Source organism: Sceloporus occidentalis, unplaced genomic scaffold, assembly GCF_023333645.1.
Source record: "Sceloporus occidentalis isolate IW3139 unplaced genomic scaffold, rSceOcc1.0.p SCAF_1, whole genome shotgun sequence".
Lineage (NCBI taxonomy): Eukaryota > Metazoa > Chordata > Lepidosauria > Squamata > Phrynosomatidae > Sceloporus > Sceloporus occidentalis.
Genome location: NW_028316981.1, coordinates 15,541,958 through 15,563,056, shown reverse-complemented (window position 1 = coordinate 15,563,056; position 21,099 = coordinate 15,541,958). Strand labels below are relative to the sequence as shown.

Sequence of the window (21,099 nt, the reverse complement as noted above, 5' to 3'; positions counted from 1 at the left end):
CCTCTACTTATAAATCTCCTCTCCACAATCAGAAGTAGTGCAATCCAGAAATCAGTGACCTTCTGTACCAGTTTATCTGAACCTGATGCCCTCTGGATGTGCTTGACTACATCGGGATAGATGACTATTGGGGGCTGGGGATTGCTTTGCTTCTCTGAGGAATCTTGGAGGACCTTTACTCCCCACCATGTGCCTGGAAAATATTTTTGAATTTTGTTTGATCCCAAATGCTCGCTAGGAGCAATGGGAGGAGTTTCATCATCTTACTGGTTGTTTTAAGCCCAGGAGAGGCTCCCCCCACCAAAAGAATATGAAGTGACCCAGACATTAACTACCAAGTCACTTGCCAAACAACAATTTTTGCACACCAGGTAGCATTTCCTGCATGGCAGGGGGTTGGACTGGATGGCCCTAGTGGTCTCTTCCAACTCTACGATTCTATGATTCTATGATTTCTGGTATTTTCCCCCAGATAAAATTGGGCATGGGGTTAGAAACATGGCCACTTCCCCGACTCTTGGACTACAAGTACAATCATCCCCAACCCAGCATGGCTATGCAGTCCAACACATCTAGAAGGTACTGGATTACGGAAAGCTGTTATAAAACATCTCATTATTTAAGAAGAAATGCTTCAAAACCTATCAAGCTCAGTTTAAAGTGCACCTTGTCTTTTACTCTGCTGATTTCCATTTTTTTGTACCTCTGCTTGAGAGGATAAAGATAAACCTGAGTCTTATTGCATTTGTTCTGTTGCAGCTTTGTGAAATTAAGGAATTAATACTGTAACGATGAAACTTTGAGGTTTTCCTTCCAAAAGATAGTATGGGTACCTTAGTAGAGGCTATTCCAATGCAACCACCCCACAACTGCCAGTGAGATGGTTTAAGTACACATTGTTCTAAAAAAAATAAATAGAAGCTAAAGAAGGTTATGAGTTTTTCTTGTCTAACCTGGTTTTCGGTTGCCATCCTGAGATTCTGAAAGTGTGCTTCTAAAGAGGAGGAAATGTACACAGATACACATATTGCCTTTAGATTCAGTTCAATAACTTAGCCGTTAAATTTGATATACAGTTAGGGGGACAAATTCTGTGGTTCCTTCCCACTATGCAATTAAAAGAGATAGAAAAAAGTTACTGTCACATGGAACACTGAACTATGCAATGGTTTTGTGGCAACAGTTTTACCCCTAATTTTGAAAATGACATGGAACCAGAGTTTTGGTAAAAATAATGTAAGTTGGCCCATGTTTTCCGGTGAAATGTCCAGACAAGGATTTGAATAGAAAAGTTAGACTAACTCTGCAAACTAATTGAAACCAAACAAAAAAGAGACTTAACCAAAGCTTTCTCCAAAGTCATTTTGCTAGTAGTTCAGATATCATCTCTCTCTTAAAAACCATTATTGGGTAGTGGCAGTTGGCATTGGTGTCTGAATGCAAAACCTAAAACTTGCAAAATTAGACACTTTCCAAATTTGGGGCAAAATAATTCAAAGCCATAGCCCAAGATGTTGCGACTGGAACTGGAAAATATAACCCCTGAATGTTTTTGATTGCATTTAAATGTAAGCTATTTCCTGTTTTCAATCTCTTTCCCAGACTCAGCATCTACCCTACCCCACATGTTACCTCAATTTTCTTATACCAAATTGTTCTTCTGTGGTTTTTCCTACCTCGTTCATACCTCTAGACCCAACAAAAGATAGATCTGTTCCCTCATTTTGCCCCCACCCAAACCTGGTGCAGCAACCTGGAATCCTACCCCCTGCCCCCCCCCAAAAAAACAGCTGCTGGCATCCATCAAAAATTCCTGCAGAAAAAAAGTCTCTTCCACTATGAAAGAAAATATCAGTCATTCTAGAAAAACTACAGGTAACAGAGTTTATGCCTTGCGGGAGAAGAAATGCCTAGACAAAGTAAAGTAGCCCATCTCAATTGAAGACTCTCTCCTCTGTCAGCTTTTTTCTCAGCAATTCCAGCTACGTCAGCCATTTGGCAATGCAAGTGTCATAAACTGTGCGATTGCAGTGCCACTTTGTGTGATCAACGCCAGGTATGACATAAAAAACAATGTCACCACGAGCATCCAGGGTCTTCAAGCCAAAGGTGTCCTGGAGGTAGACCTGAGAAAAAGGGGGAAAAAGAGAGTCCCTTATTTGAATGTCAGAAAACCTGACCCTTAAAGGGGTAGCAGGTGTCTTCATTATATAAGGGATGTTCCCTATTTGGGGATTAGAATCATAGAGTCGGAAGAGACCACAAAGGCCATCCAGTCCAACCCCCTGCCATGCAGGAACCCTCTATCAAAGCATCCCTGACAGATGTAGAGATTGAATGAAGGACCATGTGGACCCTTAGTAAAGACAGAAAAGTGTGTTTCAGGTACAGCGCGTCCTTGTTTTACACGGGGATCCGTTCCGGACCCCCCGGCGTAAAACAAAAAATGTGTATGCTCGAGGTCCATTACAAGTATTGGGGCTCATGCTCGTGGCGGTGTGCGTGTGTCACAGGCGCACACGCCATTCTTTCTTCCAGTGCATGGCACTGGAAGAAGCAGCACTGCTTTCAGTGTATGCTAAGCAGTGTATAATGTTTGTTGCTCAATAATGGCAGCCAGTGTCTTTAACAACACTCTTTATTCTACTATGTGCCGAAATATAAATTACATACGCTTCCTCTCTCACTAAACCAAAATACAATTGGCCCTCCACATTTATGGGTTTGACTTTTGTGGATTTGATTATTTGCGGTTTAATTAATATGTTCTCTCTAGGAATCTCTAGGTCCTCCAGCGCAACTCTGGCAGAAGTTGCCCATAGACTTGTGCTGGAGAACCTAAAAGTTCCTAAAGAAAACACTCCTCTAGGCATTTGTAGGTCCTCCAGCATGATTCTATGATCAACCTCTGGCAGATGCTGACCACAGAGTTGCACTGGTGATTCCTAGAGTGCTTTTCTCTCAGGTGAAAAGAACAGTGTTTTTTTTATTCGTGGTTTTTCCACATTCACAGGGGTCCTTCACCCCTAACCCCAGTGAATGTGCAGGGAGCACTGTATACCCCTTCTCTTCTCCCACAACTCCTTGGGACTCAAGTAGGTGTGCCTCACACTCACCGGCTGAGATGTCATTTCCCTCACTGTTTCATTATCATCATAGAAGGCAAACAGACTGCAAAGACAGACAGGAGAGAGAGAGAGAGAAAGGAAAAGATTTTATTAGAAAACTGGCTTTGACCATTTCCAGTTCTCATTACAGAAATATCACATATATCTTCTTTGATAATTAAAAAAAAACCTCAGCCAAAATTTACACTTCTGCCTCACTACATTTCCCACTTTCCCACAAGGAAGCATCTGACAGAATTTAAACCTCCTTTCCACTGACACACTTCTTTGCCCCACTTTTTTCCTGCCCCTCTCTGAGATGGATCAGTGGCATAGGGGTTAAAAGGGGTTTAAAATCTGCCACAGGCTTTGTGATGAGAAAGTGAGAAACAGTGCAGGAATAATCTCTTCCCGGTGCCTGGAAGCAACCCCCTCCCCCCCGAATACTGAGGGTCCACTATATATATGTGCTCTAATCGCTGAATGATTGGGACTTCCGACTGCATACAAAACTCTCCTCCCCAAAACCCTATATCCATAGGTCAGCAGAAATACTTGCCTGGATTCCCATGGCGTGATTACACCATCATCTGGACCCCCAATGAGAATGAGTTTGCTGATCCGCAGGAGATTCTCCTTCCAGGCTGCCATGAAAGAGAAAGAAAATCAGGGCCTTCAGAGATCTAGGTTACCAGGTTTCCTGCCCAATCTCTGTCTCCTCCTCCCCATATCCCTGTGAAAAAGCACAATAATTACCCACTCCCATATTTGCAAAGAACTTCAGTTTCGGTCTTCAAGGAAAGGAAGAAGCAATAAAACAAGAATCTGTGCTGCTACTCCAATTCTTGAAAAGCCCAAAAGGGAGAAAATACCCTCTCCATGTCTATGGCAAGGGCAGAGGACATAGATGAGGGTATGCCACATCATTATCACATTGTGCCATGCCTTGGGGAAAAAGTGATGGAGGGAACCCACACATACTCTCCCCGAACATACATTTTTAAATATTGAAGAAAAGATCTCACTTTTATTAACAGTAAAAAATGATGATTGATTTAACAAGGTCCATATACTGAAATGGGATTATGATTCTTGTATTTAAGAATGTCTGTACCTGTTATCAGTATGCAAAGATATTTCAGACTAACACAGCTATATTTCTGAATTATGTACCTGTTATGTAATGTTATGTTTAAAATAATTAGAAAAGTAGTACTCAAGCTGAATGCCTGACTCTTCTGGTTTCTGATGTATATCACAACATGACTGGAAAGACCTTAACACTCCTTCAAACCCTCTTTTTTCTTGTTGAAGGAGCTGGGGGGGGGGGTCATTATTCTCATTTTCCTCAGGGCTTTCACAGAAGGCCAAAGCAGCATCTTTCTCTCTTACTGCTTTTCCATATTCCACATCTGAATGAAAGCAGATTCTGCCCTTCCCCCTGAATTATCTATATGGGTGGGGCAGGCAGAAAACTTTGGTGGTCACCATAAATAAAGTCTGGCTACCAAGCCATGCAATGGTTTTTGATCTCTCAAATAAAGAAAACAGGAAAGCAAAAAAAGAAGAAAAAAGAATGGGATGAGTTAGCAAGTATAATGATCTCTCCATCCTAATCTAAGACTCTACACAACTGATAAACTATTAAGAAATATCCCAAACTAGAAGATTTGTGTTAACCACCCTCAAGTCACTCTTGACCCATGGCAACCCTGTAGATGAGACATTTCCAAGATTCCCTGTTCTCCACTGTCCTGCTCAATTCCTACAAATTCATACTCATGAACTCTTTTATAGAGTCTATCTATCTAGCATTCAGCCTTCCTCTCTTTCTGCTTCCCTCCACCTTTCCTAGCATTATTGTTTTTTTCCAATGAGCCGTGCCTTCTCATGAAGTGTCCAAAGTAAGACAGGCTCAGTTTAGTCATCTTGGCTTCCAGTGAGATTTCTGCTTTGACCTGTTCTAGGGACCTTATCACACGGGGGAAACTGAGTAAAATTGGGGGTTTAAACAGCGATTATCCTATGTAAAACGTGATATTGCAATTAGGATTTTCACATGACATCACTATTAAACAAGGCAATAAACAGGCAATAAACATCAACAAATCATTCACGGGGAAATCCCAAAAATTATTTTTTGATGTTTATTGGCTGTTGTCTAATAGCGACATTATGTGAAAATCTTAATTGCAATATCACATTTTGCATGGGATAATTGCTGTTTAAACCCCTGATTTCCCCCGTATGATAAGGTCCTGGGACCCATTTGTTTGTCTTTTTGGCTGTCCATGGTATCTTCAGCACTCTTTTTTAGCACCACATCTCAAATGAATTGATTTTCTTCTTATCCGCTTTCTTAATTGCCCAGCTCTCACATCTATACATGGTAATAGGGAATACAACGGCTTGCATGATGCTAACTTTCATGCTCAGTTGTGTATCTTGACATTTTAGGATCTTTTCTAGTTCTTTCATAGCTGCCCCCCCCCCCCCCATTCTTAGTCTCCATATGATTTCTTGACTGTACTCTCCGCTTTGATTAATGTTTGATCTCAGATATGAGAATCAACATATGAATTGCTACTATCTTTTCTAGTTTGATTCAAGAGGACAGTTTCCCAAGTAGGTCTCTGGTTGTAATTACACCTCAGCCTCTGCTGTATTTTTCAAAGGAGTGATCACAAGCATCTGAGGAATAAATGGCTCAAGTATAAGAATACAGACACTGTGTAGGCCAAAGATGTGGGCCCAGGCCAGCATCTATTTATTGTATTTATTTAAGGCATTTAGGTAGCACCTCTCAGTCCACCAAAGCCCTCAAGACAATGCACAAAAGATAAAAATGTTTAAAACATTAAATACATAGATAAAAACCAACTAAAACACTCCTTTAAAATAATTTAAAACTAGACAGATAAAATAGCCAAGGAAGTTTCAGAGACCAAAGGCAATGCATTATCTTAGCTGCTTGCCAGAAGCTCAGAAAGCAATGGAGAATGTTTAACTTTCTCTGGCAGGGAGTTCCACAGTTGAGGTGCTGCTACAGAGAAAGTCGTGTGACATGTACACATCATGTTAATTTCATGGGGTGCTGGGACACACAACAGGGCCTTCGCTGATGAGGATAACAGACATAAGTGGAGATGTGAGGCATGCCTGCCACTGAGGTTTACCATGATCATTTGTATATTGGGATAGAGAGGTGCTTTTAATTATTACCAGTTGCATTGGGATGGAGTCTCTCGTCATTCAGCAGAGCCAGGAAATTGTTGTTGTGGAGGTAAAGATCTCGATGATGTGGATCTGAAAATAAAGATACCATAGGAGAAAAAAAAAGACATAGCCATGTTAGTCTGGGGAAAAAACATGCATCTGAGGAAGTAGGCTCAACTCTACAAAAGCTCATGCTACCAACTTCTTTCTTTTAGTTAATCTCAAAGGTGGTACAAGATCCCTTTGCATGGGAGAAAATGCTTGAGAGACATAATGTTTGGTTCCTACACTCAACAGACTGCTCCACCCTAATCACTTCTCTCTGAAGAACTCAGGACACTGGCCCTCTAACCTTAATTTTAAGACCTACATTCCTTCCCCATACCCCATAAATCTCTCCCTTTACTTTTGGAATTTAGATTTGAGTACAGCATTGGAACCTATTTTTAATGTCAGGCCCATTACTGGAAGAAGTAAAATTGTAAAAATGGTGAGTGAATCAAAACATATGTAGAGTACTTTTCTATGCCACTGAGAAATCATACAGCACTTTTCATCACCATCACATACATCTTCCAAGCTGGCTCTACAACCATTGTCCCTTTCTCCTCACACCCTTCACCCAGACATCCAAGGAATCTTGACTTAACACTATAGTTGTGCTGTAAAGAGTTGTATTTGCAGAAGATCAGCAAGGAGTTTAGCAACTGGGTTTCTTATCCATACATGCACATTTATTATAATAAAACTACATGTATATATGTTAACTTGCTTTAAGTCTCGGGTTAACTGGTTCACATTTATCTTGCCTGAGTTTACTCAGATCATTATAAATAATAAATAAATAAAATAATAAAAGTTTTATTTATATACCGCAGCCTTCCATAGATCAGGGCGGTTTACAACAATGAAAAATACATAAAACAACAAATCGCGCGCGGACAGTGCATCAAAAAACAATAAAAGCAATGAAAAAAACAAACCCCAGTTAGCCCTTCCTCATGGCCACGGAAGAGGAGGGAGGCCCTAAAAGATGTTCATGGGGGGAATGCTTGATGAAATAAGAAGGTCTTTAAATCCTTCTTGAATTGGGCCAGGGAGGTAGTCGAGCGGAGCTCAGCGGGCAGCGTATTCCAGAGGGCCGGGGCGGCGATGGAGAACGTCCGCTTAGTGACGGAAGAAAGCCTAGCCCCTGGCACCTTCAGGAGTTGCTGCCCAGATGTTCTGAGGGTGCGGGACGGAATATATGGGGAGAGGCGGTCCTTCAGGTATCCTGGACCCAAGCCATTTAGGGCTTTATAGGTAATTACCAACGCCTTATATTGAGCTCGGAAGCGAATAGGCAGCCAGTGAAGATCTTTTAAAATCGGTGTTATATGGCTGGTCCTGGGAGCACCAGTGACCAGCCGGGCTGCCGTATTCTGCACCAATTGTAGCTTCCGAGATTGGTATAAGGGTTGCCCCATGTAGAGTACATTGCAAAAATCCAATCTTGAGGTTACCAGAGCATGTACGATCGTTTCAAGGTCCCTCTGGGCCAGGTATGGGCGCAGCTGGCGAATCAGCCGAAGCTGATAACATGTGCTCCTGACCGTCGCATTCACCTGAGCAGTCAGGTGAAGCGACGAATCCAGAAGCACCCCCAGACTGCGCACGGAGTCCTTCACAGGGAGCGTGACCCCGTTCAGGACAGGTGGAACCACCGCCATTCCTGGACCAGGGGAACCTATCACTAGTACCTCCGTTTTCTCTGGATTCAGCTTGAGTCGGTTTTCCCTCATCCAGCCCATTACTGACTCAAGACAGGCCACGAGAGGAGAGACGCCATCCCCAGTCACTGCATCAGTCGGAGACATAGAGAAAATAATTTGGGTGTCATCAGCGTACTGATAACCCCGCGCCCCATGTCTCCGGATGACCTCTCCCAGCGGTTTCATGTAAATGTTAAATAGCATGGGAGACAGAATGGCCCCTTGAGGGACCCCAGTTTTAAGGGGCCTCTCGTCGGAGCACACGTCTCCCAGCTGCACCATCTGGGACCTCCCAGAGAGGTAGGACCGGAACCACTGAAGCGCAGTGCCCCCGATTCCCACCTCCGCTAGGCGCCCCAGAAGGATACCATGGTCTATGGTATCGAAAGCCGCTGAGATGTCCAAGAGCACCAGCAGGGACACGCTTCCCCTGTCGATACCCAGACGGAGATCATCGACCAAGGCGACCATGGCCGTCTCAACCCCGTAACCCGCCCGGAAACCAGTTTGAAATGGGTCTAGATAATCCGTTTCATCCAAGACCGCCTGAAGTTGGATTGCAACCGCCCTCTCGATCACCTTCCCCAAAAATGGCAGCAGCGAAACTGGCCGATAATTATTATATACCAGGGGGTCGAGGGAGGACTTTTTCAAAATAGGTTTTACAATGGCCAATTTGAGTTCTGATGGAAATTGGCCCTCCCTCAAAGATGTATTAATAATCCGGCGTAACAACGAAGTTACCGCCGGTCCCCCCTGGGCCGCTAGCCACGAGGGACAGGGATCGAGAGAGCAGGTCGTCTTCCGAACTCTTCCGAGGATCTTGTCCACATCATCGGGACTCACCAACTCAAATCGATCCAGTACAATAGAGTCCACGGAGGCTCTGGACACCTCTACCCTAGGTTTTGCTTGAATGTCGGCGTTAAGACCTTCGCTTATCCGAGAGGTTTTATCCGCAAAAAAGTCGTTAAATTGGTCACAGCAGGCCTTAGAAGGTTCAAGGATCTGGTTCAGGGAGGGGGGGAGCTGAGTTAGCTCCCTGACCACCCTGAACAACTCTGCTGGACGCGACTCTGCGGACGCAATACGAGCACCATAGAACGAATTCTTTGTTGCTCGTATTGCCTCTCCGTAGTCCTCTAACAGTTGGTCTAGGAGAGCCTTGTCGTCTAAGCAAAGGTATTTCCGCCAACGGTACTCTAGCCGTCGCAGTTCCCGCTTCCTTGCCCGGAGGTCTTCCGTATACCAAGGCTTACATTTGGAAGCGGGCCTGAGAGGGCGCTTAGGAGCGATACTGTGTATAGCCCTTGAAAGACCGGTATTCCAGATACCGGTGAGGGCATCAACAGAATCGCCGTCGCTACCAACCATGAGCCCCTCTAAGGCCTCTTGGAACCTTCCAGGTTCCATCAGCCTTCGAGGGTGGACCATCCGAATAGGTCCACCACCCCCGGGGGGGATCTGGGTAGAGACCTTGATTTTTGCCTCTACCAGGAAATGATCCGTCCATGACAAGGGGGAAATATTAACTATTTCCGCCCACGGATTTTCCGCATCCGAACAGAAGACCAAATCGAGAGTATTACCTGCACAATGTGTGGGACCCTGTATCAGCTGGGACAGGCCCATGGCTGCCATGGTTTCCATGAATTCCCGAGCCGCACCGGATGGAACATAGCTGGCCGCAAGAGGGATGTTGAGGTCGCCCAGGACAAGAAGCCTGGGCGTCTCCAACATCAGCTCTGCGACCAACTGTGTCAGCTCGTTAAGGGAGTCCGCTAATGCACGGGGTGGCCGATACACTAACAGAATCCCTAGACTGTCCCTAGCCTTTAGGGTCAGGTAGATACACTCAATATGGGACGTCTGTCGGATGTGGTTCCTGATGAGGGACACGGTGTTCCTATGTATCAAGGCCACACCCCCCCCCCCGCCCACCTAACCTGCGCTGATCCTTCACCGAGAACCCAGCAGGCAGGGCCTGAGCCCACACAGCATCCCCTTCAGGCCCTAGCCAGGTCTCGGTAATGCAAGCCAGGTCACATTTTGAGTCCTCCACAAGGTCATGGAGGATGTGGGTCTTGTTGTTGATTGACCTGGCATTGCACAGGAGCAGTGACAGGGTTTGTGGCACGGTTGGAGCGACCCTCAGGTTCCTTTGGTTGGGAGGGGGACCGGAAGGAGGGATAGATATGATGCATCGATCCCTCCTTCCCCTGGAACGTAAGCCCCTTCTCCCACCGCCATGCCTCCCCTTGCCCCACACTACCTCAATAGGAGCTCCGCTCAACACGATGTTATCCCTTCCCTCCCCAGCCTGTGCATTCCCCGCCACCAGTTCCTCCCCCCGTCCCACCGTGGCATTATAAAGAGCAGGGGTTAGCCACCCCAGGCATCCCCTGCTCTAAGGGCTCGAACCCTGCCTCCCTAACCCACCTAAAAAACGCAGCTGCGCAGTTGCGCAGCTGCGCGCTTGCTCTCTGGGGAGCCGCAGATGGTAAGTCCTGGGCGGCTCCTCCGCGTGGGTGCGCAGCTGCGCAGCGTCCTCCAAACACGGAGGGCCGTCCGGCGGCACGGCGGTGGCCCCAGCAGCAGCAGCACAGTCCTTGGGGGCGGGCAGAGGCGGGACGGAGGAGGAGGGCCAGACGCGATGGATTTATCTGGTCGCTCTCACCGACACGCCCCCTCCTCCGCCTTCCTCCAGGAGAAATAAGGCTAAAAACGATTTATATATACACCGTTTTATTTGAATAGGAACGAAAGCGGATCACTTAAAGCGAATCGATTGGTAAATGAGAACGAAGAAAAAAAAAGCGATTCGGAACGCGGGATAAGACCAGGGTTATTTTGAATCGATTTAACTGATACCGGTGTATTTTAAAGCATTGTAAATCGCAAGTGGGAACCACCCCTACATCATTTAGTACCATATTCCACTTTAATTGTCATGGTAACGTCCTGTGGAATTCTGGGGTTTGTAGTTTTGTGAGGCACACAACAACAAAAATCTTACCATTCCAGTAGTTACAGATGGAGAAATCCTGTCCCAAGTGTGTATAGCACACACGGTACAAGTTGGATTTCATATGCTCAGGAAAAAGCCATTTCAAGTACTTTGTGTCTGGATCAGAAATGAGAGAAAGGGAGAGACACACACACAGAGTGAGACTACCAAAGTCAGGGTCAGCCCTACTATTAGACAGAGTGAGGCAGCTTCTTCAAGTCCTAGATCTGCAGGGTGGTATGGAAGAGTAGCAGAGATGTGCAGGAGAACAGAGCTCTATGTATACCTATGTGTAGCATGACTTTCATCCTCTATGAAACTAATCTGCTGCCCTTAGTTAACCAGAAGCTGTTGGCACCGAAATAAGGTATGACCACTAGTCTGGTCAGCTTCTGTACATAGAATAAAAAACGGCTATCTTGACTTCAGCAACAGTGTGGTCCAGCCCTGTTTATACTCCCATTGGCATCACTTTTTCAAGGTCTGGTTCATGCCACTCTTTAGTTGGGGATCATAAGTGTATTTTGAAAATTTTCACAAGAGTGACAAAAGAGCCTTAACACATGAGAAAAGAAATCCAAAATGGAGCAGGAGAGTAGTGGCTTTCTCCACGCCTCTCTCCATGATGCTAGCACTTCCATTCTCCTTCCGAGGAAGATGGTTGTCTTGTGTCACACTGGAAAAATCCGTTAGACAAAAAGCAGACTTTTATGACCGTCTCCCTAAGGAAAGAGAATGGAAGTGCTACAACTGATACTATCCTGCTCTATTTTGGATTTTTTTTTCTCATGTGATATGCCTCTGAATAAAAGGTTATTAGTGGAACATCTTTGCAATGAGATAGTCAGACCTCGTACCAGTTAGAAGGGAAAATGGGTACTGTAATTTTAATATCACCTCACAAACAAAACTCAAACCACCTCCACTTGTCCTTCCCCAGTGCTTCTTGCCCTGAAATTTATTTCTCTTGCCACTTAAAAATCTGTGGCCAACTCACACTGCACAATTATAGCTCTATGTTTCCAATTTAACCACCATGGTATCATCCTATGGAATACTGGGATTTGTAGTTCTGTTAGATATTTAGAGTTTTCTGCCACAAAGTATTAGTGACTCATTAAACAACACACTCCAGAAGTCCAGAGGATGTTGGTATGGCAATTAAAGTTGAATGATACTGCTATAATTGTGTAGTTTGAAAGGGGCCAGGGAGAAAAACAGTCATTCCATGAGATTACATCTGGAACCATAAACCTGGCAACCCTATATCTGCCCACAGCAGCTATTTTTATTTCATCCATTTGCTCTTTCTTATTTACCCCGTGAAGTAAATGTGGAGGGTGTTGCTCCATCCACTTACACAGTAGAAAAAAAAAACAGTGTGAGTCCCTCAGAGACACAGTGCTGTCTATGGAGACCTTATTAAGAATGCCAGCTGTACTGCCATGGCTCCATTTTATGGAATCCTGGGATCTGTAGTCTGTTGTGGCACCAGAGCTCTCAGTCAGAGAAGGCCAAATAGCTCACAAAACTACAAATCCCAGAATTCCATAGGATGGAGCCATGACATTAAAGTGGTATCAAACTGCACTATTTCTGCAGTGCAGATTGGACCTACATAACTGAGGGGCCAAAATTCAGGGGGCCATCCCACAGTGATGTACATGTCTAGGAGATAAGCCACTGCTGGCATCTTTGGAGCAGGCACCCAAGAGAAGCCTGCAAGCTGGGAAATGTCCCAAGATGTATTGTCAAGAGCTGTCTAATACCCTCACTGAGTTGTCTGATGGTCAAATAGGCTTTATTTTATAAAAGGCTGGTATCTACAATACTTTGGGTCTGTAATTGGTCATTTTTAAGGCCAATTTTAAATTTTTTAATCTAATGCCATTTTAAAAAATTATTTTCTGCCACTGGAAAGTCAGAGGACCTGTTCTGGGGCCCTGCCAGGACACCTTTTGCCATTCCTTCCAACATATAATATGGTTAAGCCAATGTTTGGGGACCTTCCTATTGAATGAAACCCTGCTGAATGGCACTGAGTTGAATGTTTAGTCCAATCTCCTATCCCAATGGCACCATTGTGCTTCAAGCTCCTCACTTACCTCCATACTGCCCCATTTGTGGGGAGGCGAGTGAGATGAATGTGTCCACGTTATGATCAGGCGTTGTGGCAAGGAGGGCACGACAGATGAGTCCACCTGCAGAAAAGAGGAAAATGGAGTCACACTTTTAGGACAGCACATAAAGGTTGAATGAACCCCTTACTCCTGTATAAATTCCACATCAATCCATTAGGCAAAACCCAATGTCAGATGTGTTCCAGTTGCTCAGGGTTTAATATGGCCCTCTTAAAATGGATCAACTTTTTACCTAGGAACATAAGAAGCTGCCTTATACTGAATCGAACCACTGGGTCCAGCTAGCTCAATACTGTTAACTCTGGCACCAAGTCAGGCACAGCCGGCCAGGATTGTTTAATAATGCAATACATTTCAGGGTGGGCAAAATCTTGAGATCTGTACATGCTTTCCAAAGAACCTTGAAAGGTTGCAATGCCCTATCCCAGATATTTTTATTATTTGAAAAAAATATATTCAGAATGCTCCCCTACTCTTTTAAGAGGACATAGGGGAGATTTGTTCATGTCCCCAACCAGAGGGAAGCAACAAGAGATTTTAGACTCAGGAGGAGCCTTTTTCCAAAACATGAAGTGATCAGAAGTTTGAGGACAGTGGAGGAGGCCTGTCAGATGCCCTGATCATCACCAAGCAACTGGATCATGCCTCCATTTAAGTCAAGTGCTCCTCACCTAGCATTCTGTTATTAACTAACATCAGGTTGCCTTTGGAGAAATGTGGAAAATAAAAAGTATGGCTAGCCCCAAATGCTATGTAATCAGGCAAGCCCATCTGGACCTAGTGATAGTGAAGAAGGCTTATCAGAAGACAGTGGAAGAGGCCTGTGAGATGCTCTAAAAGTGGGAGTTTCCCTCTCCATCCCTGCCCCACAAGAACCCATGTACCTTGTGAATAGCAGATGAGGTGGACCCCGTCAGCAGCATTCTGCATTATAGGGTAAATAGCTCGCCTGAACCCCTCGACTTGTAGCCAGAGTGGTTTCAGGCTCTCAGTGCGGTCAAACAGATCAACAACCGTTACGTTGGTTCCTGGATGGGTCTGTTGGGAAGCAGCAGAAATTGAGTTACTGTCAGAGAGACAGGCAGAAAGACTCAAACATTCAGGAAGAGCTTTCCCAAAATATCCAAACAGTGGTTGCTTGAAGTTTGGAAAAGTTCCTGGTTTGAAAACAAAAGCAGATAGGAAACTGGTTTCTGCATCTCAGTGCCACTAGGGCACACAGGATTGTTTTTAGACTGTTTTTAGGAGTTTTATAAAAGTATTTTAAAATATTTTTATCTATGTATTGCTTTTACTATTTTTTATTTGTTCATCGCCTCGGGAGCCCTTGTGGGCTGGGAGGACACATTTAAATAAATAAATAAAATAGATACACATGGAATCTTGCATATTTTTATGCTTAGCAGGAACTGGTTAATGTTGTTATTCATTAGATGCATGAAGCAGCATACACAGCTTTACCATTCTCAAAATGATCCTGTGAAATTGGTAAAGCTGAGCCACAGAACTCATCTACACCAGCCAAAATACTCCAGGTTGATCCCAAAGTATTCTGGCCTCAGAGCTGTCCCAGATTCTCCCTTTAGCTCCATAAGTTGTAGTGACATTTGGGCGGCTGTCTACACACATCTCTCTGCTGGGCACCACTACTGCTGTTGTGAGTTGCTCCCTCGGAGGTCACAATGAGGAGACCAGCATAGGGTGACTAAATATCCTCCTTTTCCAGAACATGTCCTACATTTCAACCTTCTGTCCAGGAGGAATTTCAAAATCTCCTCCATTATGAGCATGACTAAGAAGCACGTATTTATATTTATATTAGTGTTTTTAGCTTTTATTTTGTAATGTCTTCCATTTTTCTTGCAGTGCCTTGTCCTCTTTTGTGATCAGGACATCTGATCACCTTGGCCTGGCATCAATCTCATGGCTGAACAATTTGTTGTGGCCTCAGAAGGAGAGACTCAACACTAGCAGCAGTGATGCCAGTCGGCCCAGTGGGGACAAGTGTCTAGACAGATGCCCAACATCACTATGAAGTGCTCCAGGTTTTCCTGCAAAATCTGGAGCAAAAGGTAAGGTTTTTTAAAAAAATGGTTTAAAGGAAGGATACGGCAGATTCAATGCAGAACTGGACTTTCATTGTGAAGGCAATACACACTAGAATTGGGGATTTGGCCCTGCATCATGGAGACAAGTCACCATGAAGATGGGGGGGGGGGGGGGGACACTTTATTTGGCGCATGTAGACAAGACCAGAATGGCTAGGCCAAAGCTCACCCAGTGAATTGAATGACACAGTGGTGATTAGAACCTGGAACACCCATGTCCTTGCCGAACACTCTATCCAAGATCTCAGACTGACTCTTCTGGTTTTTTACTGCTTTATAATTCTATTTCTACAAAGGAAAGTTTTGCCAAATAAGGACTCGGGAATTACCAGAACCCCATACCTTCCTTTCCACTACCCTGAAAAACTGACTTTCCCATCTAACCCAGGCACCTCAATGTAAATAGGATCTCATTTATCACGCCAGGGTTATGAGTCACAGACAGCTTGGAGGAATAAGTTACAAGACCATCCCAGCCCTGACCAGAAGACTAAGAAGAACAATGAGAAAAAAGAAAAGAAAGAGGGGAAAATAAATGACTGGGGTACCCTATATCCAGGAAAGAGTAGAATTAGGACAACTCTGTCACTAGTCACAGTGCGGCAACTACATCAGACAGAAGATATTAGGGCAGCAGCAGCGCCACCCCAGCTGCTGCCCTTGACTCTTCCTGTCTTTTGGACAACAGAGATGTGTAGTTCACACAGGTTAATCCCAGGATCCCTAAATTAGTCTGATGCTGTGGTTAACTGAACTACAGTATGCATTTACACCACAGAAATTAAGCTGTTTGACACCACTAAAGCTCCATCCTATGGAATCCTGGGATTTGTAGTTTACAAGATCTTTAACCTTCTCTGCCAAAGAAGACTGGTGACTCACCAAACTACAAACCCTGTGATTCTGTAGGATGGAGCCATGGCAGTTAAAGTGATGTCAAACTGCATTATTTCTATAGTGGAGATGTACCCACTGTCTATCCAGCTTCTGTACTTGAAACTGGGAGGCAAGCCCATCTTGCCCTTTGCCTCAGATGGCAAAATTTCTTGGGTCATCCAAGAACCAATGCAGTATAGTGAATAGGACAGAGCAGGCACAGGATCCTGATCCAGGGGTCCCATATAGCCCTCCATTGATCTTGTGAAAGTCACAACTTTTCCTGTTTAAACATTTTTTAGAAAGGTCCCTCATACCCTCTGTGGGCAAACACTGTCTACCACAAGGATTCAGCATTAAACTAGGGCTGGGGATACAGGTTCAAACCTCCAATGATGAAACTCACTCTGACTTTAGGATCCCCTGCTCTAAGTCTGACATACTTCACAGATAAAATGAGGATCCAGGCTAAACGTAGTGCCTGGTATTCTTAGGGAAAGGGGAGAGATAAAAGCATTTTAAAAAATCCCAAATCGTAATGGCAGACTTAGGATGGTTGGGGCACAGACTGAAACCACACACACACCCACATGCACACATACACACTTCCCATCCACTGCTGAAATTTCACAGGCCTTTTGCTTGTAATAATATAAAAGCTTATTTTCCTATCTTATACAGTTGGCCCTTCTTATACACGGATATTTTATGCATGGATTCAAGCATACATGGTTTGAAAATGTTCCAAAAAAGTATAAATTTACCTTGATTTTCCATTTTTTATAAGGGACACCGTTTTGCTATGTCATTATATTTAATGGGACTTGAGCATACACAGATTTTGTTATACACGGGGGATCTTGGAACCAAACCCCAGCGTATAACAAGAGTCCACTGTACTGATTCTCTTTAAAGATGGAAAACTCCAATTAAGATTAGGATGTCCAACCACAACTGATAGTTTTTAAATTTTTTTGTATATAGTATTAGATTTTTATCGAACTATGTAAAATTGTTGATGTAGCCGTTGATGTAATGTATTGCTTGTTGTAATGTATTCTGTGCTATATTGCTTTGTATTGTGATATATATTCATATAATTGATACTATGTGAACCGCTTTGATCAGAAGGAAAAGCGGTATATAAATAAAAGTATTATTATTATTATTATTATTATTATTATTATTATTTATTACATGGTCTATAGGTGACATGCAATCATGCTTGAAAAGTTCAGTGTCCTGTAAATTGGGAATTGTTCCTTGAGATTCCACCGAATTTCAAACTGTACATTAAAACCCACTTTCAGAACCATCAGCTTGTTTTTCATCAGATCTAAAGACTCTAATTATTTCCTCTAAATAGCAAACCTGATTCCATTTCCTCCTCTGCATTCTGGTTCTGGTTGTATTAATAGTTTACAGGTTGTGGTTGCCTTATCTAAAATGCTTGGGACCAGAAGTGTTTTGGATTCCACTTTTTTTGGATTTTGGAATACTTGCATACATATAATGAGCTATCTTGAAGATGGGATCCAAGTCTAAACATGAAATTCATTTAGGTTTCATATGCATCTTATACACATAGCCCAAAGGTACTTTTATACACAATCATTTTAATAATGTTGTGCATGAAACAACGTTTGAATCATCAGGAAGAAAAAGTGTCACTATTTCAGGTACCCATGTAAACAATGTCAGATGTTAGATTTTGGAGTACAGCTGATCCTTGTTATCCATTGGGGTTTGGTTCCAGGAACCCCCGTGAACAACAAAATCCGTGTATGCTCAAGTCCCATTAAATACAATGGCATAGCAAAATGGTGTCCCTTATATAAAATGGAAAAAATCAAGGTTTGATACTTGAAATTTATTCTTTTTTTGAATATTTTCAAGCCGTGGATGTTTAATCCATGTATAAAAAATCCGTATATAGGGCCAACTGTATTTCAGAATTCTGGATAAAGGAGATACAACCCAAATTGGGTTTTTAAAATTGGGGAAAAGGCAGGATATGAATATAATGAATAAATTAAAAAATAATAAAAAATAATATGTAAAAAATACATCAGTTCCATGGGCTGAATCTAAGAGTTAGCCATCACCAGAACAGGCCTATTGGATCAACTAGATTTGCTTAACTGTTGCCTTACCAAGTTTCCACTGTAGTTGAAAGTACGAAGTGGCTTTGTCCTTATACATATTCCACATCACTGCCTATGTTCTGGCTCCCAGACTCACCTCATTGATGAAGCCAAGCAAAAGCTGAAAATCCGAAGGACTGTCGAACAAGCCATGGACGACAATGACCGGTTTATAAGACACTGTGAGAGTGACCAGGAGGAAGGTGGCCAGAATACAAAATGGAGCTAGTACTCCAATATAGCTTCGACCCTGCCACATGATCCCACCAGCTGGAAAAAACAGAGATGGATAAATGTGAGCGCTGAGTGCATTTTCTCCTTCTGCCACTGCCCATGCTTCACCTTTGCTTTGTTCTTGGTTGATCATTTCAGTCTGCACACACACTTGCTCTACCCATCATGGCTGATCAATGGTGACCCATAAACTCAACTTACAACTTGACAAATTCTGAAGTCTTTGCACTCCTGCTCCATGATTTGCCATATTATTATACTAATATGACAAAAAATGTGCTTACATAATACTCAAGAGGGTGCTTACAGAAAATTTTTTATCCCATAAGACAGGAGACATTCTCCACATATTACAAACAGGTTGCTGGAAGAGACAGGAGCTTACCTGAAGCTATCTAGCACCACTTATGGACTGAGAAGAGTTTAAACATAGCACTTGTCTCCTGTTTTAACTGTTTATTAGCTTGTAGAGTGATCTTGTAGCACCTTTGAGATTAACTTTAAAAAAAAGGAGTTGGCAGCATGAGCGTTTGCAGACTTAGGTCTACTTCCTCAGATGCATGTGGGGAAGTAGATTTCAGTCTACAAAAGCCCATGCTGCCAACTCATTTCCTTCAGGCAGTCTCAAAGATGCTACAAGATCTCTCTACATACTGATTTTACAGACTAACACAGCAATATCTTTGAATTAGCTTGTCGTTGCTGGGTGACTTCGGGTTGTTTCTGACTGATGAGGACCCTAAGACAAACCTTACCATGAGATTTTATTGGAAACATTTGTTCAGCAGAGGTTTGCTTTTGCCTTCCTTCAACGCTGAGAAAGTGTGATCTGCCCAATGCTACCCAGTGGATTTCCATGGTCACCAGAGTCATAGTTTAACACTCAAACCATTACACCATGATGGCTCTCATTTATTATCCATTTTTAATTATTTTACTATTATTTTCATTTGACTTGATTTTATGTCCTGTTAACCATCTCAGTGAGAACGTTGCCTGAGTCAACTGAGGAGTTATTTATTTAAGACGCTTCTATATCACCCTTCCTCAAAGTGATTTTTCTACTGGAATACTTGGAATCACTTTGAGGAAGGGTGATATAGAAGCATCTTAAATAAGTAACTCCTCAGTTGACTCAGGCAACGTTCTCACCGAGATGGTTAACAGGACCTTCTTTTAAAAAAATATTTTGAGTAAGTATACAAAAGGCAAATATAAAATATTCAGACAGCAAAGAGGGAATGTCAGTGTTATAGGATTTGACATATAGAAAGCAAAGGTGTTTTTTTTATGTTTAAGAAAGAAACTTTGATTAATAGTGGAAAAACTGAATAAGATAAATAATAGGTAACATTAATGAGATGAGGAGAGATTAGGATAATTAGTTAGGTCACTGTCAGAAATAACCTAGAAGTCTTTATAAAGGTGTGTGTGTGCAAAGGTGAATTTATTGTTACGTGTTTTAGTCTCTATGTGTGCATGTTATTTTTGATAATTATTAATAAATATTATTCTTTGTTCCAAAAAAAAAGAGAAAGAAAGAAAGAAAAAGTGAGGCTGAGCTCTGGAAAGAGAGTGAATTGCCCAGGATCATCCAGCATCCAATAAATCCAGGACAGAGCTGGAATTTGAAGTCTGATTTGTTCAATTTTCTGTCCAGCATTGCGGAGCTGGCAATAATTCCAACCAACCCACTCTTCTATAAAGAAGAAGAACGGAAGAAGGGATTTTAACACATTTCATCTGGCTGCACACACACACATCTAAATATAGCATTCCACTTATTTGGAATGCAAAGCTCAGAGCGAACTGATCATTCAGCATTTTTATCATAACCAGCAGCATCCTTGTCAGAATCTCCTGCAGGTACCCAGCTGGTTCCTCAGTTCCAAACATGTCAGGATGAATCTATAATCTTATTAGTCTCTATCAGTTGAAGTTGGTGACACAAAGTTTGCAAGCTGTCTGTGGCCCCTAAGCTCCACTGTCTCCCTAATAATTATTTTTCCCATTAAAAAATGCACTCCTGGAAACCTCTAGAAGCACAGTTCTCCCCTAGAGAATAATACTCAGATGGATTGTTTCAATCCTCTGGGAGGACTTTTTCTACGTTCCACCAACCTCATAGTTCCATTCTGTCCCCAAGCATTTGCGACCAGAAGGCCCAAATGTGAGGATAAATGACAGGGCCTTCTTGGTAGGTGCTCCCGAGACTTTGAAATTCCTTTCCTTGGCCTCTTCTCTGCTTTTCTTTCATTGGCAGGTAAAGACCTTTTTAGTCAACCAAGCATTTGATGATTTAACTGATTGTACATGGCTTTTAAGGGATGTGTAAAGAGATCTTGTAGCACCTCTGAGACTAACTGAAATAAAGACGTTGGCAGCATGAGCTTTCATAGACTTCAGTCTACTTCCTCAGATGCATACAGTGGAGTGAAAACCAGGGACAGACATATATATGCCACTGGTATACAAGAATGTCAATTTAATGGAGCATATATGTATGCTGCATTTT

The 21,099-nt window shown here is 43.0% G+C and overlaps 1 protein-coding gene across 2 annotated transcripts in view; it reads right to left on the bottom strand.

Annotated features, from left to right (window-relative positions):
- Positions 1 to 1,799: 1,799 nt before the first annotated feature.
- Positions 1,800 to 21,099, bottom strand: part of LOC149320925 (lysosomal thioesterase PPT2-A-like) — a 53,490-nt gene continuing 34,190 nt past the window's right edge. For both annotated transcript variants that reach the window (XM_089506138.1, XM_089506146.1), the window contains exons 2-9: positions 18,448 to 18,620; positions 14,107 to 14,260; positions 13,187 to 13,282; positions 11,091 to 11,198; positions 6,330 to 6,413; positions 3,667 to 3,751; positions 3,117 to 3,171; positions 1,800 to 2,126 (exon numbers count right to left, since the gene is read on the bottom strand). In XM_089506138.1, the coding sequence (XP_089362264.1) occupies positions 1,983 to 2,126; positions 3,117 to 3,171; positions 3,667 to 3,751; positions 6,330 to 6,413; positions 11,091 to 11,198; positions 13,187 to 13,282; positions 14,107 to 14,260; positions 18,448 to 18,609 (888 nt within the window). In that variant the 5' untranslated portion in view covers positions 18,610 to 18,620 and the 3' untranslated portion in view covers positions 1,800 to 1,982. The remainder of the gene's footprint in view (positions 2,127 to 3,116; positions 3,172 to 3,666; positions 3,752 to 6,329; positions 6,414 to 11,090; positions 11,199 to 13,186; positions 13,283 to 14,106; positions 14,261 to 18,447; positions 18,621 to 21,099) is intronic.